This window comes from Paroedura picta, chromosome 8 (genome assembly GCF_049243985.1).
Source record: "Paroedura picta isolate Pp20150507F chromosome 8, Ppicta_v3.0, whole genome shotgun sequence".
NCBI lineage: Eukaryota > Metazoa > Chordata > Lepidosauria > Squamata > Gekkonidae > Paroedura > Paroedura picta.
This window is the reverse complement of record NC_135376.1, coordinates 41,017,899-41,045,250: the sequence shown is the minus strand read 5'-3', so window position 1 is coordinate 41,045,250 and position 27,352 is coordinate 41,017,899. Positions and strand designations below refer to the sequence as shown.

At 42.5% G+C, this 27,352-nt stretch overlaps 1 protein-coding gene across 6 annotated transcripts in view; it reads right to left on the bottom strand.

Moving 5' to 3' along the window:
- Window positions 1-27,352, bottom strand: part of DGKD (diacylglycerol kinase delta) — a 76,093-nt gene that overhangs the window by 25,885 nt on the left and 22,856 nt on the right. For 5 of the 6 annotated variants that reach the window (XM_077349315.1, XM_077349313.1, XM_077349312.1 and 2 more), the window contains exons 3-8: window positions 25,411-25,491; window positions 6,227-6,331; window positions 3,926-4,058; window positions 2,898-3,004; window positions 1,277-1,402; window positions 98-200 (exon numbers count right to left, since the gene is read on the bottom strand). In XM_077349315.1, the coding sequence (XP_077205430.1) occupies window positions 98-200; window positions 1,277-1,402; window positions 2,898-3,004; window positions 3,926-4,058; window positions 6,227-6,331; window positions 25,411-25,491 (655 nt within the window). Of the gene's footprint in view, window positions 1-97; window positions 201-1,276; window positions 1,403-2,897; window positions 3,005-3,925; window positions 4,059-6,226; window positions 6,332-21,488; window positions 22,135-25,410; window positions 25,492-27,352 lie in introns of those variants that run through there. The other variant, XM_077349317.1, reaches the window with a different exon arrangement.

Sequence of the window (27,352 nt, the reverse complement as noted above, 5' to 3'; positions counted from 1 at the left end):
TAGCAGCTTTTTGTGTTGTACCAACACCGCCAATGAAACAATAGAACAGTGGAGAGGGATGCAAAGCTAACACCAAGAAGCATCATCTGATACTTACCATCTGAATCAATGCTGTTGAGAGCCGTAGGGGGGATGACAGATACTTTACACAGGCCAAGTGGGCACTTGGTTGGTAACAAGTCTCTACATGAGGTGTGTACCTGGAACAACAAAACTATATCATTTAAAGTGTTTAAAGTCTTGCCTTAACTGGTAGATTTTTTTTGTTGTTGATTTCTATTTGAAAGCCCAAGAAACTAAAATGGCACAGGAAATAAAGAAGAACACAGAGTTATTTGAAGAACTGATGCCTAAATAATTAATGCCTAGAAGATATACATCTGTTTCACAAACTCTTATCAGTTCTATTTATTTTGTTGTACCTTTTGATCTGGATAGCCCTGGCTAATTTGATCTTGTCAGAACAGAGGCTAAGTAGGGTCAGCCCTGATCTTAACATATGATTTAAACATTTGTGCTAAACATTTCTGAATGCTAGTTCAAAATTAAATTGAAAGCAGTTTGAAAATTAATTCATTAAAATCATTCTTTAAAAAATAATAATGCTCAGGACAACCCTAAAACATTAGTTTCAGAAACATAATTGTTTATATTGATAGCTGTTGTTTATTTGCCTCTTTTGCTGGTGCTTGTTTCCAGCTAGATACATGTGTGCAAACCAGCAAAGAAATTCATTATTTCCTATTAAGAACAAGTGAGACATTCAAAAAAATTCAATTCTGTTGCACTAGGCTATCAAGCCAGGCTCTTAAATAACTGATTCCCAAATGTAAGAAAAACTTACATTTAGGTATCAAATTCTGCTATCTGAAAGATTCAGTTCATATTTACATGCACCTAGATTTCCAGTAATCTAATTCTGTTTGTTGAACACAGTGAGATTTTCCTGGCAGGATGCCACATGGGAGATTTCTTCCCACTGTAGAGTCAGTGGATAGTATCCTGAAATTCAGAGAAGATACTATATATGGTTACACACTTGGTCTGTCCAGTTTCCCATACCACTTTGGCTAAAAATTGATCAAAGCCACTTAAAACATTAAAAAGCGTTTTATAAAGAAGCCATTGGCTAGACAAAATCCAAGTCAGAAGAAGAGGTATCTCTTTGGAGGAATGAATTTGAAACCTTCCCTTTAAACGGGTGGCATTAGCAGAAAGCATATGTACAGTGCAAAAAGAAAAATGCATAGAGGCCCAATGGGTACGATTAACTCACCATGGCTTTGCACCAAAGGCAGCGCCAGTCTTGCAAGCGCAAGACACTGCCACAAGTTTTATCACACACTGTGCATTTGGCACTCACAGGGAGATTTCCTTCAAGCCACTGGTGTGGCATTGAAATCTGCAACAAATCAAGCAAAGGACAAGTCTCTTTATAGGGTTATTCTAAGAGATAGTAAAGCATGAACAAATGTAATTAATAAGGGCATTATCTTAGAGATTTTAACACAACCAGCTAATTCCTTAGAACCATCAGGGGCAGTATACTGTTAACAATGTGATTATTTGTTCTTGAGAATGTAAGAAGCTGAGAATTTTTCTAACCCAGCATCTTAGCAGCAGCCAGTTTGATATTTCTATGTATCTTAAAGAAATCTGTCTCTCCTGATTCTCCTTTCAACTTCCTTTTAACTAATTCCTTTGACCATGTTGAATCTTCTGAGCAACATTCCTTTTTAAATAAATGTTGCACTGGATAAGATTATGGTCATTATTCTATAGATCTTGGGGGTGATATACAAGCCGAATGAATGAATGAATGAATGAATGAATGAATGAATGAGAAGTCAAGAGTCAGCTCAATGGACTATTAAGAACATAACAGAAGCCATGTTGGATCAGGCCAATGGCCTACTGAAGACAGTGGCCAAAATCTAGGTGTCATCAGGAGGTCCACAACTCTAAAAGCCCTTCCACTGTGCCCCCCAGGCACCAAGAATGCAGAGTAGGCAAGTTTGCAGATGACACAAAATACTTCAGTGGTAAAAGCCAAGGCTTTCTGTGAAGACCTCCACAATCTGGGTGAGTGGGAGACAATGTGGCAAATTGAATCTTCACAGGTGTCAGTACTAGGTCCAGAGCTTTTCAACTGATTCATTAATGATTTGGAGTTGGGAGTAAGCAGTGAAGTGGCTAAGTTTGCAGATAATGCTAAATTGTTCAGGACAGTGAAAATCAGGGAGAACTGTGAGGCACTCCTTGGGATCTGTTGAGGCTGGGTGAGTGGGCATCAGCATGGCAAATGAGTTTCATTGTGGTCAAGTACAAAGTAATAGAGCCAAAATCCCAACTATAAACTATGAGGAAAGGTTAAAGCAGTTAAGACTCTTTAGCTGGTAGAAATAATGACTGAGGGGTGATGATAGACATTTACAAAATTATACATGGGATAGCAAAGATACCAAGCATTTCTAGGGATCTGACACTCTTGTGTTTTCCCTTCAGGTGCCTTTTTACTATTCCTCCCATTTTTGTAAAGTTCCCTCTTTGAAATAAAACGTTATAATTTTGGACTTTAGGAGTATCTTTCAATTGACCGGAATGCTGAATTTAATAGCACTGTGGTCCATCTTCCCAATTAGTGTAACAACCTTTATATCTCTCACTAGGTTTTGAGAACTGCTTAGAACCAAGTCCAAGATTACTACCCTTCTGGTTGGCTCTGTGACCAATTGTTCCAGCACACAGTCATTTATGATGACCAGGGATCTTTTTCTACAACATACATGTTCCTCTCCAAAATGACCAGAATATCTGAGCGGAGCTAAAGACAAACATAAAATGATTTATACAGTTTCTGACATCCTTTCCAACATGAGAAATGGTCTGAAACATACCCCATCTTCATCCTCAATGATATCTTTTCCAATAGATGCTAGTGTTGTCCACTTGCAGTTATTAGTGGCCCGTACAGCACATCGCTTGTGGGCTTTAAATTTGCACACTAGTGAAGAAAGGAAGGGAAGGGGGGGGGAACACATCATTTCATACTACGGTAGACATGATGAGGAGTTTGAGTGAAAGAACTTTTTATTTAAGCCTAAAGAAACCCAGAGCTAACAATCTGATTTGATCCAGATTTAGCAACACTAGACCAATGTAATTTAAAGAGACTGTTAGCTAAAAGCCATTTTAAACCTGCTTTTAATTACGCAATAATGCCTGTCTTTGGATGTTTAAAACATTGTTGTCATTTACACTAAACATTACATGCACATGCACCTATTCTTTTTTGTCACATATTTTACAAAAAACCTCCCAACAATCTAAAAGGTTACAGTGATGTGATAAACTACAAGGAAAAAAAACAAACAAACCCCAAAGCCCTTCCATGCGTATCAAGTTCTATTTTTAAAACAGCCAGGTTTTTCTGAAGGGGGGTACAGACATACTCCCTCCCCCACAAGAACCTTGAGGCATATGTTTATATAATCCCCAGCTTCCATGAGTTAATGGTATCAAAGCCAAATAAACGTAGATTAAAGCCCTTTAAGAATTCACCTTGCAACTTCCACCCAACTTCCATTGATAAGTATGATTTTGTGGACCTATGCTCAGCAGATTCTAGAATCTGACAGACCACATTTTAGATTTACACCAATATTAAATGGCTGTTGACAGGTTCAATTTGCAGCATCCTATTTAAAAGGATCACATAATAATAGAGGACATAAAAGACCTCAGCTTGAGCGCTGCTGCCAGTCAGAGCAGCCAATACTGACCTTGACAAACTAATGTTCAGACTCAGTATAAGATGTTCCAGGTCTGATTGATGCCTTCCTGCAAATTTAACCACTATACGTCCCAAGCAGAAAACAAAGAAGTTTTACAATTTCTAGTATGTAAAAGTGGGGTTTTTTTTTACCTTCACAAGACAGTCCATGAGATGTAACGCCAGATAATGCCTCCCGACACACGTTGCAGTACGTTGGCCGAGCATGTGAACAGGCGTACCAATTATGCATCCCTGAGAAATGGTCCATACTATACTGGGTGGACTAAAAATGAATTAATGACAAAAAAAGAAAAACCCAACTAAGAAGAAATTCCTCTGAACCACTAAAATAATAAACATCACAAAATATAAAATAAAGGGAGAACATTTATCTTGACGAGAAAGAATGTTATTTTGGTGGACTCTACCACCAACATTGTTGATTTTATGCCAAAAGCGTTAAGTTTTTGTTTGTTGTTTTTAATTGGATTTTCTTGAAATTGTGTTTTTATAATAGGTACTCTGTCTTGCAATTGTGTTAGTTACCTAGAGCCACATGCTGTGAGAGAGGTGGAATAAAAATCGAAGAGTAAATAAATAAATATACCATATGCTGTCTAGAACACAGAAGATCAGAGCAAATAGGGCAGAATTAAAACATACAGCATGAAATGAAATGGTAAGCCCTACGAAACCATTTTTGCATAGAGCTTTTGAGTACAACCTGTGTATGTAGGCTGATGTGGGAAACAGCAAGTATGCCAGCTATAAACAAGAGGGACAATGAGACTGAAACGTCTTTTCATAAGCACAACATTCTTTCCCTAATCAGAGTGTGAATGGATCAAAAGGCCATCTCTTGTCTAATTCTCTGCTGCAGGGCAGAACCATCTATTTTCCTGTGAAGATTCTTGCTTAGGTTTGTAAAAAAAAAAACAATTAATGGGATATCCTTAGAGCTATAGGGAAGCAATAATTGCTTGTTATAACCAGAAACAAGCATATTTCTAGTTGTTTGCTGCATGCCAGTGATTTCTGTAAGACAACTCTGTGGCTGTTAGGTGGTTAAAGGGGCACTACTGAACAATAAGCCTAAAATACTGGTGGCCTCCATGTTAACAGAGTCCACATGTAAGTCTGCCAACCTTCAGGTGGTGTCTGGAGATCTCTGGCATTTACAACTGATCTCCAGACAAGAGAGATCAGTTCACTTTGAGAAAATGGCTGCCTTGGAAGGTGCTTTCTATGGCATTGTACCCTACTGAAGTCCTTTCCTTCCACAAACCTTCCTTCCTCAGGCTCCAGCCTCCAAATCATCAGGTATTTTCCAGCCCGGAGCTAGCAACCCAGCCACACGACAGTGGGGAATTATGTCAAGGGAGTAACTAAGGAAGGACAATATCCTACCAGGAGAATGCCTGATACATATTCTATCCATCCATCTACATCTCCACCTTGAATCACAGTATATAGCTGAAGTAAAGACAGTAACTGAAGTAAACAGAAGACTGAATCATATTAACTGACAGTCCTCAGTATATATGAATTCCTGAGTCCACTGAAAGGGGAAGGAGGGCTGATGCATGTTAAAGTAAGAAATATTAACATGAGGGAACCTGCAAAGGCCCATGAAAGGTGTCTCCTTTTCCTCTGGGTCCCCTTGCCAACATTTCCTCTTTTCCTTCTCTGTCAGCCCCCATTGCTTTAACCCTTTTGCTGTTTCCTTCTTTTCTTCCCACACACCAGCCAACCAATGTTTATCCACCTCTCTGCCTTCACCTTTCCCTCCCCAAGCAACCATTCCCCAAGAAAAAAAAACTGGCCAAGTTGGACAGTAGCCGCTAAGCTAAACTAAGCAGTATGGAGTCATTCCCATTAAAGGGGGAGGAGGGATGTTAATACCATGAAGTACTTTTTTTTTAAATTTCAGATTTTTATGCAAACTTGGAACTTCCTTCAGGTTTGTAGAGATATCCTCCTTATCTTTCTCTAGCTCCATTTTGCTGATCTACATTTGATGGCCTGATTTAAAATTACACATGTAGGAATGGAAACTCATGAAAGTCATGGAGTAATGGCTGGCCTGCTCCTCCCTGCTGCTGGGGTGCCATCCGCCTGTTTCTCGCAGGCAAATCTCTATCAAAGCATCCCTGCCTGGGCACAAAATGAACCGTGGGAGCAAATGGGGGGCAGCAGGGTTTAACCATAGAGATTATCTAATCCTAGAGTGTTACTGATGCCACTTCTGGGTTTTTGCTAAAAGTGATGAAATCCTTTGCCCCCATGCCCAGCCCCTTAAAGACTCCTCAGGGTTCCAGACATGCACCTGGCAAACCCTATCACCAATCTGCCTGTCTGCTGACTGCCCTCCTCTCTGTCAGTTTGCCTGCCCAGCCACATGCAGATGGCTTCATGCTGACTGTTACATGTGGGCAGACAGAGATATATTACTTCAAAATGCTCCTGATTCTGCACAGTCTTCAGTGCCGCAATCCAGTCTTCCATTTCTTTTCTGTTGTCAGCACATAGGATAAGCTTCCGACATGGAGTAATAACCTGTAAGGTAAAAAAATCCAGTAGGTAAATGACGAAGAAGATGAAGCTAGGGAACCTTTGACGTATTCTATTCATGCCTTTTTTACTCAGGTGAACAATTGCTGCTGATTCCCCAATCTTACTAAAAATCTCCTACTCTATTCCGGAGGGTTTACCACTCTCCCCCGGATTAGAATCTCAGTAAATATAGCTGACTGCGGCAGCAAGAGAAAGATGAAAACCTTAATTCTCCCAGTACTACTGTGATCTGTTGAAGTGCATAGAATCTAACCCAAAACATTTCAACATCTTACAGCCGTCTCTGCATTACTGTGACTTAAGCTTGTGTAGACATCAGATTACTTCATCAACTGCAGGAGAAGAACCAATACATGCTTGGAGCAATGATATATATCATATGAGAGTTAAGAAAAATAAGGATTTTTAACAGTGATTAAACAAATGCTCTTCTCTTAGTGCTTTTGAAGCACTAACCCAAATAAACCACTAGAGGGATGTTATTCCTCCCCTCCCCCCATGAATTGCCTTGCAGCGATGGATAGAATGTGTTTTTTTCTGCTGCTTTTTTTCCATTTTTAAACATGGAGAGATATTTACCCCTAGAGAAAGGTGGGATGCAGTTTGTTAAAGCATCACTACTGTGCCAGACATATGCACACTGAATATCATTGTGCACTGGTCCTTTGTGGCTTATGTTAAACAATGAATGAGCCCACCTGACTATCCCAAATGTCCTATGAAGAAAAAAAATAAGTATCAAGAGAAAGGCCTTAATTCTAAGAGCAGCAGAGCAAGCCAATAACTTGCCCAGGGATGAGGCAGATTCAGCCCCTCCCTGTGTCTGTATAGCTACCCAAGCTGAGCACCTATTTTTCACGCCTCGGAGATCCTTTCAGCTCAGGAGATGGAACTAAGTGACTTGAATATCAGAAGCTCCAACATTCATATTTTTATATTAGGCTTAATGTTTAATTGCCTCACTACAGCAAGGAACACGGGTTCCCACCATTGATGTGGACGCCATCATGCATTACTAAGCTCATCCAGCTCTCAGTGAACTTTTTACTTGTTCTAAATTTACCAATCAGTAATCCCATCAAATGACCTTTTGTTCTCACATAATGGGACAGGATTAAAAATAAGAAGCAGATTAGATAAACATCAAAGTCTCTTATTAGCCAAACAAACGACACAAGAATACCCCAATAAACCCATTAAATAAATCTTGTGTACTTTCTTCAGGCTTTAGAGTTGGCAGCACTTCTAACCTTGCTCAGATTTATTCTAATTTTTAAAAAAGAAATGGCTTTTTTCATAACAGAGGAATGTCAAATGCTAAACAGAAGGTTCACAGAGACTTTTCAGAAGACTTTTAAATTCTGGATCTAGATTTTACATAGATTTTACTAAAGTCTTGATTTATAGCTTTAAGCTTAGGTTAGTTTTGAACACAGCCTACACAGATGCTACAGATTTGTGGAACAAGCTGTCCAATATGGCCTAGTGAAATGTGGCTAGGTTCAGAATTAGCTAAGAAACATATCTTTTTGTGGTCCCCCTTCGGCCCTTCTTGAGACAAGCTCTTCCTGAACAAGCTTAAAATTAGCTCAAGTAGAGAAATGTGTTTCACACTTTCAACCAAAACAATATCTTGCAAAGAAAAACTATTCTTTTCTGCATACTCAACTAAGGTGGTATTTTTAAAAATTAATGTCTTTATTTTGCCATCAAGTTGCAGCTGATTTATATAGAATCCATAGGTTTTTCAAAGCACAAGGTGTTCAGAGGTAGTTTGTCATGCTTGTCTGTGCCCAGCAAACCTGGTATTCCTTGGTGGTTTCCCATCCAAATACAGACCAGGGCTAACCATGAAAAATCTGATGAGATTGGGTGAGGGTTAGGATTGTGCCGCAAGATTCCGCTGTGCTAAGGGGCGCCTGGGGAAATTTTGATTTGTAAGAACAGCGTATTGCGTTACAATGCAATATCCCATTAAAATAAATAAATAAATAAATGGCTCAGGCAGTTCTGGCACGCTGCATAGCCACCTGGGGAATTTTTTGTCCCTTCTGGGATGCCATAGTTGTGGCTGCAGATTGGGAGGAGCCAGAACAGGACAGCCTGACTCTTTCCCTTCCCATATTCCAGGCCCAACATGCCCTGTCAGTGCCTAGGGCAAAAAAGGGAACATGGAATTATCAACATTCCCTTGCCGTGGGGCAAATGAGGGTCAGGCCAGGCCTGGGATGGCCCAGTCCAGTGACGACATCTTGTGTAACTGGGAATTTGCTTGCCACCAGAAGAGTGGTAAGGCCTGAGAGAGGCAAAAAGCCTGAGAGAGGCAAAGATGCATTTTTTTTAAAGTTTTTTAGTTAAGAATAAAAAATCTTCATTTTGATTACTGTTCCAGACTTAGGGCCTTTTTGCACGGGGATCTTTGTTGCAAATTGGTCACTGAGTGAAAAATCGCCATTTAAAATAGTGGAATTCGTCGTTATGCATACCTGCCTTTGTAGTGGAATCAGTTGCGTTTTTTAGCATTTCCCACAGGCTTCCGGTCTCGGCAGAAATCGCTAGAAAGGAAGCGCTATTGCCAAGCTCGTCCCGCCCCTGGCCGTCAAGCAGCCAATGGGCAGCCGTTAGCATGCTCCCAAACAGCCCCTTTCCCTTTAAGGAAGGTTTTAAAAAAAAAAAAAAAAAAACAGACCCATTGTAACGAATCTGGGTAGATTCGTTGCAACGGAGAGACCCATCCAGCTGCCTGGGGTGTTTGAGCTGTCGTTTGATCGGTTGATCGTTAACACGCTGCCTCAGAGTGAAACCCCCCCCCCCCTCACGGGCCCGATTTTCGGCTGAATGGAATGTGTGAAATGTGTGTGCTTAGTGACTGAAGGGGAGGGACTGAAGCCGGGAAGCCTCTGTTTGAGCTGTCATTTGATCGTGGCCACGCTGCCTCCGAGTGGGAACCCCCCCCCCTCACGGGCGCGATTTTCAGCCGAAACAGTGTGAAAAATAAAGGGAAAATACATCAGCAAACGGGCTTCTGCGGGCTTCTTGTGCTTAGTGACTGTAAACAGCTCTGAGGAGGGACTGCAGCCTGGGAAGCCTCACTGGCTAAACGGAGGCTCGCCGGTGCGTTGATCTCCACTCGCTCGGGGAAAAAAAAATGGCGATCGCTTCGCCGGAAGTTTGGAGGACAGGCTCAGGAGGAGGGACTTTGAAGAAACCGCAACAATGGGAACGCACAGGTCTTTTTCGCTACTGTTGCAGATTGGTTGCAGGAGTGTATCGCTTTCCGGAGGGTGAATCCACTTTTTGGGATTCCCCGAAAAGCGCTACAACGAAGCGCTTTTTGCTGATTGGTTTCAGGAGTGGTGCAGATTGTCTACGACGTCGTGCGTTAAGGCAAATTAGTAGCGTTTTCAATTAGCAACCATTGTGCTATTTTGAAGCCGTGCAAAAAGCCCCTTAATGTGGCACTAAGATCTGAAATTGTACAGTCATATTGGGACAAAATAAATGAGTCTAAAAAGGTATACCTAGAAGTAAGTCTCATGTTGGTCAATGGGGCTTACTCCCAAGAAAGTGTCTTGGGAGCTCAGGAAACTGATCAAAACTCTGCAGACTCTTATAGGGTAGAGAATAAAGCAATAATGTAGTAATCCTATTCTCTACATTAACTACTACCATTTTACAGTAAGCAGCCCTGAAGCTGTTGCTGAGATATGTGGACCCAAGTCCAGCTTCTGAAATGGTGGCCTTCCCTCCCTTACTTACAATAAGAAATCTTTTCCTACTTCAAGCACACACATATACTCAACATGACAGAGGAAAACAGAAGAGAAACAAACCTGGAGTCTCATTTAGACACATACAAATGCATGTGACAGCAAGGCATGGGAGAAAAGGATTGGTTGGTTGTCCTCTCCTAGTACTAAAATGTTTTTTAAACATCTTGACCCAAATATTGTATTAACATACATTTTAGAGTCAAGTTAGATGGAAAACAATGAAGATTGCTAATTTTACCTCAGAATAGATATCCTGCTCCAATAAACAGTTCCAGGCATACTACATAACACAGACTAGAATGACAATCCATTAAAACAGGTTTCTTTAGTTCAAAATGTTGATTGAGGAGTTTTATCTCAAACAATTTCCTACATTCAATTTCATCAACAAGACAGAAATGTAAGGTTTATTTCTACACCTTCTTTAGTGTCATGAGGCATTCTTACTCACTGCTGTCTCCAGGTCTTTCCCAGCTTTCCTAAGAACTCTCAGCAACAAAACAATGTTTTCTGGCCAAATGCAAGGTGAATGTCCTTTGTTAGAGTGGATGTTGCAGTGACCACGAGAGGCAGGAAAATAACTTAAATACACACAGGGATTTAGACTATCTCAAAATTTACAAAACCATATCCAGAAATAGAGGTGGTCTAGATGTATCTGCTAAATATAGCTACTCCAAGTCAGCACACTTCTGAAAGAAGCCAACTCCAGAGCGTGATAGGGACTGATAACTACAGTGGTTTCCTTTTTACTCACATCCTGCCTGAATACAGCCCTATGTACTATTTGTCAACCTTGAGGTCCCCTAGAGACTGTCAAGTATTTAAAAATAACTAAAAATGTATGGAAGTTGTTTTATTTAAAAAAATGTCCTACACATAGACCCCATTGATCTTACCGGGGCTTAGGAGACTGTTATAAAGGTAGGAGTTTGCATGTGCTTCAGTTATCACTTGGCATTTTTCTCTGGCTCCAGTTAATGCATATTAACCATCAATGACAAATTATGCTTTCCCCACTTCAAATGTCACCCCACACACGTAACTTTAATAAAGGTGGCAGAAGATAATTTTCTACCCAGAATGCTGAACTACTGTGTCCTGCAGCTAAACTTGAACACAAACCCCAAATATCTGTGTATTATTTCCCCCCTTCCTTTCTGCACAGTGTGTCCAGTCGCCCACAAGACAATCCCCTTACACAAAGAAAACTTACTCGTCAGTTTCACCTCTATAGTTACCTATGGCTTGCAAAACAACTGGTCATAAGGAAGTTTAACCAGTAAAATAAGTCCAATACTGATGTATTCGCACAGTAATCAAAGCAACAAAGATGGCATCTGTTCATAGTGCTCAAAGACACATTTCCATACAGGAAGAAGTTAAAAGGCTAAACAGATAGATGCACCTTTCCCGTGATCATCAAATTCAAAAGCTGACACAAATTCCTTAAAAATCCCACCACCCATTTTCACATAGGCATAAGAAGCATAAGAAGAAGCAGAAGCAGAAGAACAAGCAGAAGAAGCAGCAGCAGCAGAAGAGTTTGTTCTTATATGTTGCTTTTCTCTACCCGAAGGAGGTTCAAAGTGGCTTACAGTCGCCTTGCCTTCCCTTTCCTCTCCCCACAAGAGACACCCTGTGAGGTGGGTGAGCTGAGAGAGTCCTGATATTACTGCTCGGCCAGAACAGTTTTATCAGTGCCATGGTGAGCCCAAGGTCACCCAGCTGGTTGCATGTGGGGGAGTGCAGAATCAAACCCGGCATGCCAGATTAGAAGTCCGCACTCCTAACCACTACACCAAACTGGCACATATGCAACTAATCTAAGCACTGATCTAAGCACTGCATTACAGAAACTGTTCAGGAACTGAACTTTCACCAATTATGAGATTTATTTGACATGAAATTTTAACAGATTACTTTGCCCCTAGCCTCTATTTAGAACTACGTACCTTTGTTCTCAGTCTATCATCTCAGTTTCACTATGATGATGATTTCTGTAGAGGAAGGGGCTCAATTTCCTCCTACCTGTGTTGGAACCTGGCTAACATGGCACTTGCCCAGTTACGGCATTTGCATTTTTATATAAGCATAATGTGGAAGCCTAGTGGGTCGTGGTTCACCTTGCATTTCAATCCTAATCTCAGATGCTTCCCCTGTTCTCTGCAAATCAACAATACAGTAAAATTAACAAATTGAGAGCACTAGTTGACTGGTAATTTTACAAGGAAAAAAACCTAGGTTAAATTTAAAATGGCAATTCATTTCTTTGAGGAAATCTGTTACTCCATGAGGACATCCTTGTTATTCATATAAACGGATACAAGCATACTGTCCACTATATTCTTTAAAAGGGGGGCAAGGGGGGGCAATTAGGATTGTATTATTCGTTTACAGTGCTACCATAAATGTAGAAGTGCACAGAACATTTTTATACATCTATTGCAGCAGTGTTGACTTGATTTCCTGAGAGCTAATTTCAAATTTTTCTAGGTACTGCATGCATAGCAACACTCAGTGTGATGGGACAACCCAGCAAGATAGAAAAAATGAATGTCTGAATACTGTGTCTGAACAGTACACAGGCAGAAAGACAGAGAGGCTGTTTCCAACATGTGTGTAGGAAAAGCCACTGCGAGGCAAAAGCAAATGGGGTGGAGGGGGCAGAGACAGGTTATGCTAACCCATGTCCTAACGCTGCTCACTGATGCCCCTGCCCTGGTCCCTCTGTTCCACGGGAGTTCAAGTGCCAAGAATTTTGCCATCACCAGCTCATGAATGGTTAAACCCTGTTCCACTTCACCACTGAGCCACAGCTCAGTTACAAACGAAAAAGAAAAAGTGCTTGCTCAAGTGCAGAAGGGCGGGAGAAAATCTGTAAATTGGCTGTGAGCAGAATTTCCATATAAAGGCTCTGCTCATAGCTAACCCTCATAGCTAACCTCCGTTTAAAACAGAGAAAAAGAGGTTTTCCTTCAGTTTAAAGGGAAAAGTTATGGAGTTCCATACACTGTGCTCAGAAAGAGCGCAACATCATGTGAAAGTTCCCTAAACAAGTGGGACCATGTTGCGTTCCAACTGGAGGGAAATCCCAGCGTGGAAGTTGCCAGAAAAAACTAAGGAAAAACCATGCATGCCTATAAACAACAAAGATTTCTTAGGAGCAAACGGAATAGCCTTCCAGTTACCTCTCTTGTTAATATTTTAAGTCAGCAACATCCCCTCATAAAGTTTACACTCAGTCTGGTTGAGTGAGATCTTTTCCGAGCTGGAAGTGGAAAAGCTGACATAATACTGCTTTTTCTAGGAAAGGAATAATCTCTCAAACCAGAGTCTACTTCTTTTATGCATCTGAACTTTCATTTGTGACCAAGCTCAAACAGTTAGACTCAGACAACCTTTACTGGCATACAACTCAAACTGTTAGAAATCTAACAATCTATTTCTATTTCTAAAGCTGTGAGGAAAAGTGAAGTTGCAAACAGAACTAAAATATATTAAAAAGACATAAAAGCAGCGATTTTCACACTGGTCAAGACAGAAGGATCACTGAGGGAAAGCTAAATAAAACAAAAATGTCTTCACTCACTGGCAGAAGATGGTAACAAAAGGGGACAAACAGATTTCTTTGGGAAGGGGATGACAAAGAGTGTTTTGTCAAGCCTGAGAAGATCCTGTCACCCTCCTAAATTCAGAAAGAGGAGGCATCCAAAGTAGAGCCTCTGAAGAGGATCAGAGTGGTTGAGTGGGTTCATAAGGGAATAGGTGGTACCTTCAAGTATTTTGATCCCAAATTATATATGGCTTTGATTGAAGGTCAAAACCAGAACCTTGAACTGTGCCCAGAAATAAGTGACAAGACTGGAATAATATAGGCCCCACCGATCCAACACCCGCCAATGTTGATGATAGCATTCTATACCAAATGAAGTTACCAAACATGTCTTAAGGGCAGTCCTATGTACAACACATTGTAGTAATTTAATCTAGGTATAACCAGGACATGCATCACACTGATCAGATCTTTTCTATCAAGGAAAAGCTGCAGATAGTGCAAGGCATTTCTGGCCACAGCTGCTATCTGCTTATACAGCAGTAGAACCATAGTCCAAGATCTATGGACCTGTTTGTTCAAGGGAAGTACAACACCATCCCAAACAGATGACACATTAAATCCGGAGTCAGACCTTCTACTCAGAAGAACAGTTGGTTTTTATACCCCAGTTTTCACTGCCTGAAGGAATCTTGAAGCGGCTTACAATCACCTTCCCTTCCTCTTCTCACAACAGGCACCAGAGATACCAGGTGAGGCTGAGACAGCTCTGACAGGGCTGCTTGGTCAGAACAGCACTTTTAGGGCTGTGACTAGCTCAAGGTCACCCAGCTGGCTGCATGTGGAGGAGCGGAGAATCAAACCCTGCTCACCAGATTAGAAGCCACTACACCAAGATGGCCAGTACCACTTTCATCTTGTCAGGATGAAGCTGCAGTTGACCTCCTGTTTCCCCTCTTCATGCCCTTTTTGCCTTTTCTTTCTCCTAATCCAGAATGATTAAAGAGACAATTGGAGCAATGGAAATGGTGAAAATATTCCATTTTAAATTGTTTTATTATGTTTTTAAATGATTTTAACATGAATGTATGGTGTGAGCTGTCCTCAGCCTGATTGTGGGGAGAGGCAACTTAGAAATCATCAAAGTATAAATAAAATAAAGTTTAGTAGCCTGAATTTACCCTAAAACTGCCTCCAGGCACCAGTTCTACATTCTCTGGGATCAGCTGGAACCAAGGGTCATCTGCATACTGATGGCTATACAACCCAAATCTTCAGACGCTTTCACACACATTTTTAAAAAGCAGAGGGGACAAGATGGAACCTTGCAAGACCCCACAGGCCAAAAGTCTGTAGGACTGTGTGCCCATAAGTGGACTGAGTGTGTGAAATGGCACTATACTATTTTCACTGGCAAACATGAAGTCAGAAAGCCTGTTTACCAAAGGTCTGTCTCTAAGTTATATCTTTAACTGGTCTATCAGGTTTAATATGCAAATAATAAAACAATATTAAGAGATCAGATCAATTTACTTAGGACTAAAACTGCTTGCACTGAAAGCAGTGTAAGAATAAGATAAAATATAAAAATTAAATCAGAGGATATAGAGTCCTATTAAGTCAAAGCAGAAAAATTTATGCTAAGATCTTACTACTTATGTTAGTCATGTTTATCTGTAACAGGAATGTATGAAGAAATACATTTTTTCTTTGGGGGTTTGAAATGAGTAAAACTTTCCTCTGAGTTCGAAAAGATTTTTCCCTCTCTCTCTTTGGTCAAAGAACAGGCAAGAAGAGGGGAAGACAGTTCAGTTCCTTTCTAGACTACCTTCCAACCCACCTTCACACAAATGCTAATAAATCTAGCAGGAAAGGCAATGAGTGCGTCAAGTTCTCACCCTTCTCCAAGTAGGGAGCAGAGACTTGGAGGACTTTGGACTGGAAAGGCACCAGGAATAATCAATCTCCAGGACCCACTTCTCTGACCCAGTTTGACCTGGTCATTGGGTGAGAAAAGAGAGGTGCTTAAGGAAGCAAGGAGGAGGGTCTCTTTTGTGCTCAATCCATCAGAGTAGGCAGGAAACTTAACTAAGATCTAGAGGAGGCAGCCATTACCATCTGATGGCCTGAACAGCCTAATGAAGCTGCAAGGTAATGGATACTCTGTACAGATCTATAGCATTCTAAGCTATAAACTAAACCAGGCACATAGAGAGAGGGACAGAGGAATTGTGTTTTACCCATTTCTTTTGAATTCCTTGCTCAGTCTGATGATGTTCTTAAAGTATGCTTCTAAACATTTCCCTTTAAAGACTTTATAACTTTTGATTCTGGCAGTGGTTTTCTGTACCTCATAGACCTCCACTGTCTTGGACATGCTATTTTAAAAGGAGTGCCAGGGGAAGGCAGTCAGTAGGCTACTGGCTAATCCTCCAGTGGGGCACAAGGCGGTAAACTGTCCCTGTGGCGACGTGGTGCTGGGCAGTGAGAGACACAGAGGCAAGGCCTCAGAAAGGAAGCTGGGAGTCCTGACTCTCCTAGTGAGCAACTCCTAAACTAAAAGCCTCCCCAGATGTTGAGAAAACCTTAAAGGGCAGGGTGGAACAAGGCCTGCCGGCCAAAGCAGAACTGTTCTGCCACAGCACACCCAATTGGAATTTCTTCGGCTGAATCCAGAGTTTGAAGCAAGTTTACAGGTTCATGAATAAAACTGCAATATCTGATTGTATGAGTGGCATAAATCAAATTTATCATGGAGGACAGCTGCATTACACTGACCCATGGATTATGCTCTGGGAAGAGTACAACCCCAAGAACACAGAGGATGACCATCAAAGAATGATTTAAAAACCATATATTTTCTCACTGAGAGATCAAAAAGAAACATTCCAAAACTTTCTGGAGGCTTTCTTGTATGTTTTTCCCACAGATTTTTTTATCTCCAGAAAATGCTTCCATAACCACAAACACTCCAGACCAAGCACTGTTCCCATCCTCCCAGGGTCATTCTGAGGCTGAAAGACCACTGAGTATCTTCAAAGAATGTAAGAACTATACAACGTAATAAAAGAAATAAAAGAAATAAATGGAATCAGAGAGACTAAGCTCAAAGAACTTCCTAGCAAGTCTAGAGTATTTTACCAAGTAAATGTTTGCAAGCAAAGTTCTCAGATCAACTATCAAACCACCACTACCCAAATACAGAAAGAAACCTTCGAAAGAAACCAAACCAATCAAGTATTTACTTTGTTAATGAATGCTAAAGGACCAATGTCTAATCCAAGTACAGATATGATACATGCCTGCTTCATCATTAGTTTTGTTAAGTACATTTTATATAAGAAGTGATGAAAGAAAGGCTCGAATATTCACTCAGAAGAAAAAGCAAGGAACTACCACTGTTCTTCATGTGGAACCGTTTTCACTATTTTAGTAACAATAAAAAGTGAGAAAAGTCAGGCAGGCTCCCATCAAATAAGAGTCTGAATAAACACAAATGCAAGATTCAAAGGAAGAATCACAGTTCCTATTCCATTTCATGAACAATGAACACAAAAGTATTCAGATCCAGTATTTCAGGCACAGTGAGTGATATACACTACTGTTTCCCATGTCAGATATCTTAGGAACTTGTCTTCTCCATATATTGCAATGCAAGTTCTAAAAAGCTGGATCACCACCCCACCCCCACAAAAGCATGGTTCTCTTAAAGTCCTACCTACTGTTTAGGGAATGGTTCTAATTCTGCTACCACAGCTCGGGACTTTAACATAAACAATTTGTGTATTCTTTAGATGGGGAGAGAGGCAGGAAACTCAAGCTTAAAGAAAGCTTAAGGGGATTTTGTTTTTCCTTTCCTACAGAACATGGGATGTTTTTGGAACACACTGTTTTTTAAGGAAAGAGCAGAAATGGCAGAAAGTAAAAATCCATATCACTCCCTGCTTGGCGAAGTTGAGCCAATTATTTTTTTTGGCAAACAAGGGATGTGTATTATGCCTTGGACAGGTGTTAAGAAGAGCTGGGTGGTGGTGGTTGTACCCTTCTTGTTACAACCTGAAAGACACTCAAAGTGGCTTACCATCACCTACCCTTCCTTCCTCCACAACAGGCACCCTGTAAGGTAGGTGAGGCTGAGAGAGCTCTGAGAGAACTGGGAATTGTCCAAGGTCACCCAGCTGGCTGCATGTGGAGGACGTGGAAATCAAAATCAGTTCTCCAAATTAGAGGCTGCCGTTCTTAACCAAGTACACTGGGTATATAACATGCTAGTGCAGGTGGTAGCTATGTTAGCTTTGGGGAGCTTAGGCTCAAGAGAAATCAGAATAAAGGATTCAGTAATTTCGGTAGCAAGACAGGAAGGGCAGCCAGGGATTTGGGGATGAAATAAAAGGATTGTTAACTGGGGATGGGCACGAACTGGAAAAATGTGGTTTGTGTCCATCCAGGAGGTTCATTTGTAAGTCGAACTAGTTTGTGGTTCATGGCCTTTGCAAGCCCCATTAAAAGGACCACAGTCCCCTTAAATGAGTTTTGTAGAAAGCACAAAATAATGGCATCAGGGCCTCCTTATATTTCTTTATATTTTCCTTATGTTCAAGTCATCTGAAGAATCAAATGTGCTCCTATGTAAATCTTGTCCCAGAATAGTGGATTAAATTGGACGTGAATAATTTGGAGGAATAAATTAGTATGACGCCCCTCTCAGGAACAGATGATGTCAGGGACCCTCTCCATTCATTCCACAGATTCTGTGCTCAGTCTCTGACTGAGCACAGAACATTCTCTGCCATTCAAAGATCACTTCTAAAGAGAAGGATACCTTAACCATTCTTCAAGGATGTGGATAGTTCCCCCATTTTACATAGTATATATGTATTTTAATCTTGCTTTTCCTCCATGGAGTTTAGGGCAAGTAAATTGTTCTACTGCCTTCCTTTTGTTCACACAATAACCAGCCTGTCGTTATTTATAGACCCTCACAGGTCCAACTCAGTACAATTAACAGAATGAGACATTCAGTAAGCAATGCTTTTTTACGAGTCTGGAACCATCAAAAAGAACTGAAACATCACACAAGTATTCACATTAGTTGCACAGCAATTATGTAAACTGGATCCTACTCTGAATAAGGTATATACGGCAGTATAGACCATAGCCCCTAATAATTTATCCAAGCAAGTTTGTGAGATCATTTTGTACAGTGCAACCCTATTGCCTGCACAGAAAAGCTCTCTTGAATAATTAAGTTTTGCATAGTTTGCAAAAAGTGAGCAGACTGGGAGTTTTCCTGACTCCTTGGGTAAGCTGTTCCACAAGGTGTGAGCCACTATAGTGACAGTACATGGACAAGCAATTATTGATTATGCCCATTTGCAGGTTAGCACTTGCAGAAGCTCCTGCTGTCCTGAGCAAACTTGTCAAGGCAGAACATAAGAAGGCAGTCGCACAAATTGGAGGGGCCATGAAAGGCTTTGTATGTGATAGCCAATACCTTAAACTGAGACAAGTAACACATGAGCAGTCAATGGAGCATCTGCATAATGGGACTAATAGACCGTTTATACACTGGGAACTTCACTGCCCTAGCTCACATGCAGGAGCACAAATCTGGGACGGATGAGGTGCACCAGGCCAAATGCTCCCCCATGTGGGTGCAGGAAGAGGTGGGGCAACCTGCCACGACTAAAACTCCAGCCTGCAGCCTGGTACGAAACCTCCAGTGCATAAGCGGTCATCTAGCTCCAGTTAACAGGCTAGGTTGAATTGGCAGGAAATCTTTTTTGTAGCTACATTAATTTGTTTCTCCAGGGTCAACTGAACTCCAACGAAAGTGGGGGAAACAATGACCTCAAAAACCTTCCCCTTCCCAACCAGCATTACCTCTGTCAATTCAGGGATTAGTTTCAATTTGTTCACTTTTAGGCAGTTAACTACCTTTACTGAATCACCAGAATATATAAAGCTGAGTTATCATCAGCATACTGATGACAACCAACCCCAAATCTATGAATGATTTCTTCTAAGAGTTTTACATAGACACTGAATTTTCTAAGAGTTTTACTTAGACATGGGGGATAAAACGGCATCCTTTGGAACCCCACGATATAGAAGAGTTGTTTTTATAGCCTTCTTTTCACTACCCGAAAGGGTCTCAAGGCAGCTGACTATCCCCTCCCTCTCCCCAAAAAAGACACCCTGTGAGGTATGTGGGGCTGAGAGAACTCTAAGAAGAGTGACTCACTCAAGGTCACCCAGCTGGCTTCATGTGGAGGATTGGGGAATCAAACCTGGTTCTCTAGATTAGAGACCTCTGATAATACTGGTTCCTGAAAGCAACCCTCTGAATCTGATCCATGAGGAATTATTTGAACTACTTCACACTTCCCCTGATACCTACTTCTGCAGCCAGCTGCCTTAACTGACATGACCTACTGTATCAAAGGGTGCAAAATAATCCAATAACAGTAACAGAGGCTTGGTCTTTACTCAGACGGAGGTCATCAAGCAAAAATAGCTGTGCTGTCTCTGTCCCATAGCCTAGCCTGAAGCCAGACTGAAATGGTGTTGGGCAGATAAGTTATCCAAGAAAACCTGGATTTCATTTGCTATAACTCTCTCAATCTCTTTACCAGGGATAGGCACAAACCAGTTCATGAGTCAAAACACAGTATGAACTTGGCCTGGTTTGGACCCCCCAAAACCGATGTTCAGGGAAGACACTATCTGGTTTTATCTGGTTTAGGCCAATTAAACCACTTTTGTTTACCAGGTGATGGGTACGGCTGCCTCACTTAGCACAAATTAGTTCACAAGCCAAAATTTGGCATGAACTTAGTGCCTTCCTGAACATGTATTAGACTTTTGTCCAGTTCGGCTGTTCAGGCTATTTAAACCTAATGGCTGAGCAGTGTGCGTTCACAGCTGACTTGTTAGGTTTAAATGGCTGCAAGCCACCAGTTGATTTTACTTCCCCCTGATTTTACTTCCAAATGGGAAGTGAAATTGTCTGGTGAAATGACTACTGTTAGGGTGTTAGGCTGAAATGGCTGCAAGCCATTTAGCCTACCAGCTTTGCTCCCCCTTCCTGCCTCAAAGCAAGGGAAAGCAAAATGGATTGACTATTCTCCCCTTCTCCTAGCCATAGCAAGCTACTCCAAACCAAACCAGAATTTTTAGGTTTGTGCCCATCCCTACAGGACATTTTCAGAAGACTCTGTCCAAACAGCTTGGAGTACTGAGTATTCACGAACCTCTTTGTGGAGAGGAGTTGGATGGGCATATAGAATGGTTTCTGGTCAAAGTACAGCATCAATATCAGATAACAAAGCAGGTATTCATAAGGGAAGTACACCCATTGCTAAAAATAATATAACACTGCAGGAGACATTTTGTTTCTTATATTAAAGGTATAATGAAGGTCACAAGAAAAGCAAATGATAGTGATTCTAGAGTAGAAGTTATACTGCAAGTGAATAACAAAGAAATCAGAATTTTTGACTTACTCTTTCGTCTACAGATGAGGACATTCTTTCACACCTGAGAGCCTATAATTACATACATGCTATCACACACCTCTAAAACTAGAAGAACAATTCTCAACCCAGTTGTACAAGAGAAAAAATAGATCACACAATAGACCCAAACCTCTTCCTGTGCTGGAAAAGATGACAGCATGTCTATTTCAGGCAACAGAGAGCTTTCCTTTGTACTTTCAATCCCACAAAATACATGCTGTACATCAGCATGGATAACAACTATTGATTTCACCACAAGAAAATAAGTGAAAAAACTCCCCAGATCTACTTACTCCAAGGTATCTGAATTCCTAATAGATTCTAGCAAAACAGCAGATGTTGTCTTCAGAACAGAACACTCAGGTCACTTTTCTTGTCTTAATATTTGCACTTCACATTTGTATTCCTCCCGTTCACAGTCCTGGCCCCCTCTGTTTCCTCTCTTCTACATGGCAAATAAGTTGCTGAGAGTTTGCTATAGCATTGCTAAGATTAAGCCTTCACTCAGCCAGTTTCTGCGAATTCTGTTTGACTCTCCACAAGCTGATTAGCTGTCTGCTTAAGGAGAAGCAGGGACAGATTGGCTCCTGCTGGCAGTGAACTCAGGAGACAGGCACTGACTGTGAAAACATGCCTCTTCCGGTCTGCGGTAGAAGTAAGAAGTGCTTCCCAATTCAAGAGTATAGAAAGGATCCAAGTCCGATCTCTGCCTGTTTAAACACCAACCTGGAGAGCGGCTCTGCAATAAGTAGCAGGATTATTGACAGCTCAGCTGTATGTCATTAATATGCTAGCCCCAAAGAGCTTTTACGGTAGCGCCAATGGTAGAGGATCAAGGAAGCAGTTCTGCCCACTCACTGCTTGTCTCAGTTTACATCTGGTAACTTTCGCCTGCACAATCTCTAATGTCTGAGAAAGCAATGGGGAATTGATGTTGAAATCTTCAAAAGGTCACTCAAGAGTGGTGAGTAAACTGGATTCTAGACAATTTGGCTGGAATTTCTGTAAAGGCATCATATTCCAGAGGCACTGTCTGGAAATTAAATTACAGAAAGGGGTTTTAAAAACAGATAAAAATGAGGAAATTCCTGATACCAACTCTACAGATAGGAGGTATTTTTATGGTCTTCAAAAAGACACTTAGACATTAGAAGGTTTCTTGTGCTATTAAACAACTCTGTAACATTCTCTCTCACTGACCTTCGCTTTAATTCCCTTACAGAACACTTATGTGGCGCCATTCACCCCCTTTTCTCACTTCACACTCAAAACTCACCTTTACTGTGAACATTTGGCTGAGTCCTGTGCTGGATTTAATTATCCCACTTTTCAAAACAGTTCACGTCAATCAATACACATCAGTCCCTGCTCTCAGGCTTACAAACTCAATCAAATAAAAAGAGACACAAAAGACAGGGAGAGGAGGTGAAAGGCAGAGGTAGAGTATTAGCCCAACAGTGTCACAGCACAATTCTTTATATCTTACAATCAGTTGTATTTCGCAAGCCAAATTTTTAAACTGCATGCTATCCTTTCCCAAAGGCTTAGGGCAGATGACACATGGGAAAACTAAGACAAGAAATATAAGAACAGAATAGGCTTAAAAACCCCACAGAATTAAAATGACTTTGTACTAACCAACTAAACAGGAACTAGAAACTTAGTATTACCACAGTTAACTGGTCTATTACATTAATGTTCCACCTTTTTAATGGTTTGTCCTGCTTACAGTTGGCTATAGTTGGATACCAAGTGAGGCCAAATGGGATGCCTATGTCTATTTTTATCTCTTGCATAACATAGTGAAGCATTTCACCCAATAATTGCAACAATATGGATTATGTTCTCTTACAAAGTGTACATTAACTATTTCAGCAAATGATGCCTACTTCACATACCATAATCATGTTTGTCACTATCACACATGCATGAAGAATTAGTTACCACTACTTGGAAGCAATGACTACGTATTGTATTTAGCCAGCTTTTTCACCCACATTGATAAATATGATAAATAAAGTATGATAAATAAATAATAAATAAATTCATTGCATTTCCTTTTATTAAAGTCACCATCCCACAAGGCTTTTGTTCATGTCAGACCCATTAGCCCTTTTTGGATGGAACCCCTCCCCCTTCGCCCCAGCAGAGAAGCTGTACCAAAAACATAACTGCATCAAGCAAGGCATAATAAAACTAGATACTTGGTCATAAACTTGCAATACTGTTCAATAGTCAATGCTATTGCAATACTCTAACGTTCAAAGCAAAGGCAGAGATGGGGGAGATGGTTTGCAAGGGAAAAGTGTGCCTGCAGGGTGCTTAACCCTACCCTGTCTACCACTTTTTCTTTGCAATTTCTCTGGTGATAGAAAAGACTTGAGAAAGCTGCTTCCCCTCCTCCATTATGGTAACCTGCATCATTTGGGCTGCTGGCCCGTTTTATTCTGTAAACCATCCCGAGCCCCACATTGTCGGGAGCGGCAGGGTATAAACCTAATCTTTAAACCGCCCGTGGCGCCACGGGCGCCACGGACTATATAAAACGCTAAGGGGTTCTAGGGCGGGATGTGTCCGTGATGAGGAAGGGTCCGAATTGGACCCTTCCTCTGGACAGACAATCGGAGGGACCAATCGGCAGGCGCGCAGCGCCTGCCGATTGGTCCCTCCGATTCCCAGTCCCAGCAACCGCGAGCCGCGCACAGTGCGGCTCACGGTTGCTCCTTGCCGGCGGCCTGACGCGTCGGGGGGCGCAAAGCGCCTGCCGCCGCGTCAGGCCACCGGCAACGGAGTCCACCTGCCTTTCCGCAGCTGCACCCCCCAGCCCCAGCAGCAGTGGCGGCGGCGGCGTCCCCCAAGGCAGCCAACGGCCGAAGAAAAGCAGCAGGAAAGCGTCGGGGGAGGGGCTGGCCAGCAGGCGCCTCTCCGAGGCCGCATCTCCTCCGTGCTGCCCGGCCTCCTCGCCCACGCTCCTCCACCTCCACCCATGGCGCGGCGAGAAGCCGCCCGCAACTGAGTCCGAGCTGCCTTCCCGCAGCCGGACCCCCGAGCCCCACCAGCACCAGCAGCAGCGGCGTCCCCGAAGGCAGCCAACAGCCGCAGAATAGCCGGAGTCCGAGCTGCCTTCCCGCAGCCGGACCCCCGAGCCCCAGCAGCAGCAGCAGCAGCGCTGTCCCCCGAGCCAGCCAACAGCCAAAGAAAAGCCTCATGGAGGGGGCTGGGCAGCAGGCGCATGCGCAGCCCTGCTTACGAAGAACAGTGAGGAGCGGCGTTCAATTGCTCTCAGCCGGGTCGAAGTGGAAGGTGCGAGGAGCGCTTGAGGCGGGTCGGGGAGGGCCGAGGCTGCTGTGCGACGAGAGCGCAGGGTGCCCTCCGGCCTGCCTGGGGCAGCCCTCTGGTTTCCGCCCTTGCCCGCCGAGCCCTGTTTGCCTTCGGGCCGGGTGGGGAAGGTCTGTAAACCATCCCGAGCCCCACATTGTCGGGAGCGGCAGGGTATAAACCTAATCTTTAAACCGCCCGTGGCGCCGCGGGCACCACGGACTATATAAAACGCTAAGGGGTTCTAGGGCGGGATGTGTCCGTGATGAGGAAGGGTCCGAATTGGGGGAGGAAGCGCTCCTCCTCCTCCTCCTCCCGGGGTACGGCAAGCCGAGGCGGAAGGGCTCTGCTGGGGCGTGGGTGCTGGCCTCGGAGCCCAAGCAGGAAGCCGGGGCGGGGTGTTGCTTTCACGGCCTGCGGCTTTCACGCCTTTCTTCCCCCCTAGCGGTTCTGTCTCAGCTTGGGAGGGAGGAGCACGGAGCCACATTTCAGGGGAGCCTCTGGGAGAGGGCGTGGGTGCGTGGGAGCGTGTCCCTTACCCTTCCCCCTTCTCCCCTTTCAAAGCCCATTTTTATAAATGGGCTTTGAAACTAGTAATAAATAAATCATCACCCTTCCCACTCAAGCCTATCCCCAAAACGTTGCTTCCAAATCAAGTGAAGAACAAAAAGGGCAGAGAAAAGAACCACTCGGCCACTGACCATTTCTCCACCGTAACCCATCCTATATTGTGCAATGATGACAAATAATTTAATATTTTACTTAAAGTACCTGAAATTCACTTACTACATTTTCAAAAATAAAACTAAGAATGGAATTTCATTCCACATCACGTTGGTAAGGAAAGACTGGGTAAGACATAGAAACACACTGGGAATGTAGTGAGAGAAATCTTACCGTGAAGCTGTTGTTAACATTTTTAGTGCTGGATTCTGCCACGCTGGCATCTGTCAGGTCCACCTCATCAAAAATGATTGACTGGGGAGGAAACGAAAGCTTCAATTAAAATGAAATTTGACCATGTCTATAAGATTTGGGATTACTGGTGATTTGTGCTGACTAGCATTAATGGTATGAGACAGATATACTGCATGCAAGAGACTTGGTAAATCACAATCCCCAGGGGCATATTTTCTTTATAGAGATATAATTTTTTTCCAGAGTTGCAGAACAGACAAGATACAATCCTGTACTATGTGTGTGCTGGAAGCAGGGTAAGGAACAATTCTCATGTCTGCTACCCTTTATCCATTGTTGGGCATGCTCTGCACCGGAGTATTTGACACATTTGAGGGAGAATTGCAAGAGTTTCATGGGGGCTCATCCATGTTGTATTCCCAAGGAACACAGGTTGCAGGAGCATGTGACTTCTGATAGGACTTTTGCTTAGACAAATATTAGCATCTGGAATTGGGATCATCTGCCTGCCACAGGAAAGAAAACCACTGTGTTCACCTGGTGGTGGCACCTCTCTTATTCATCCCACCACTTCCTCTTTCCTTTCCTGATGCTCTTTCAGTCACTGAGATGCCTGTCTGCTTACTCAGTCATAGAACTGCTAACTCCATCTGCTTGACTCACCTACCAGTGCCTCTGTCCCTGCCACCTTTCCCATTTCTTGTTATCCATACTGTCACAGTGGCTCCTCCTCCTGATGTGTCCAGCAGCAGCACCTCCAGCCACTCCTTCTGGTGTATGTAGTTGCCTCAAAAAGACAGCTGTAATCTTACATAGCAGTGGAAATCTTTTTTCCTTCTGTAAATTACCTTTTAAAAATCTTTTTGGATCTTTGGATCAGTGTGTTGATGTTCTGATTTACACTTCATGGGTCGTGTTCAGAATAAGATAGAACCACCATCCCCCACTACATACTCTTCCTCTTTCCTGAAAACCCCATATCCTCTCCTCCTTTCCTACTTCCTTCTCTCATTCCCACCCACCAGTCAACCTACCTTTTTCTACCCTGCCTATCTTGAGTTTTCTGTCCTTCCCTCCCCTTAGCAGCCTCTACCAGGCAAAACTACGTCCCAGCTGCACTGTGCTGGCCAGTAGGGCAGGAGCAGTTTCATGGTGGGGAACCTGCAAGTATTTTCAGTGACACCCATTCCCCCTGTATCCCCTCTCCCTCTCTCTTTCTACCTCGGTCTTCTTGGTAAGCCCCACATCCTCACCTTTTCCCGCTTTATTCTCTCCTTTCCTTCCATCCACTCATCAACCTTTTTTATCTGATTCCCTCATCTTCAGCTGTATTTATTATTTCATTTATACTGTGCCCTGATGAGGCTTTCCTCAAGGGTCAAAACAACCCTGGAAAGGACCACCACCACCCCAGTCATCAATAGTGTTGTGGTTGCCAGAAAGTGCCATTGAGTCATTTGTTTCTCAGAACTAGAGGCACTCATTTATCATTTGGGGAGATTAACCTCCCCCAATGTTTATTGCTCTTCTCATGTCTGAAGAAAGTTCTGTCTTACCTGCCTAAGGCACCAATCTCAGAGGATACCCAGAGGAGGAGCTATGTTAAGAATTAGATAAATTCACATGTGGGAACCCACAAGAATTGGGCGTGGGAATTCCTCCAACAATCCAGGTACCAGCTTTGCCACAGAATCTCCCCCTACCCTGCTGAACTCCAGCCTCAATGGCAATGGCTAAACAGAAAGAAATTTCCAAGCTGGCAATGGCAAAAAGCTTTATTCAGAACGAGTTCCTAGGTATAAAATCTCGTTTTCGTATTTTACTTCCTCAGTAAACTTATTTCTTAATTGGTTTTTTTCAGGGATACAAACAAAGTCTTCAACCCACTACCTATTTCTTATATTTTATATACCTTATACTT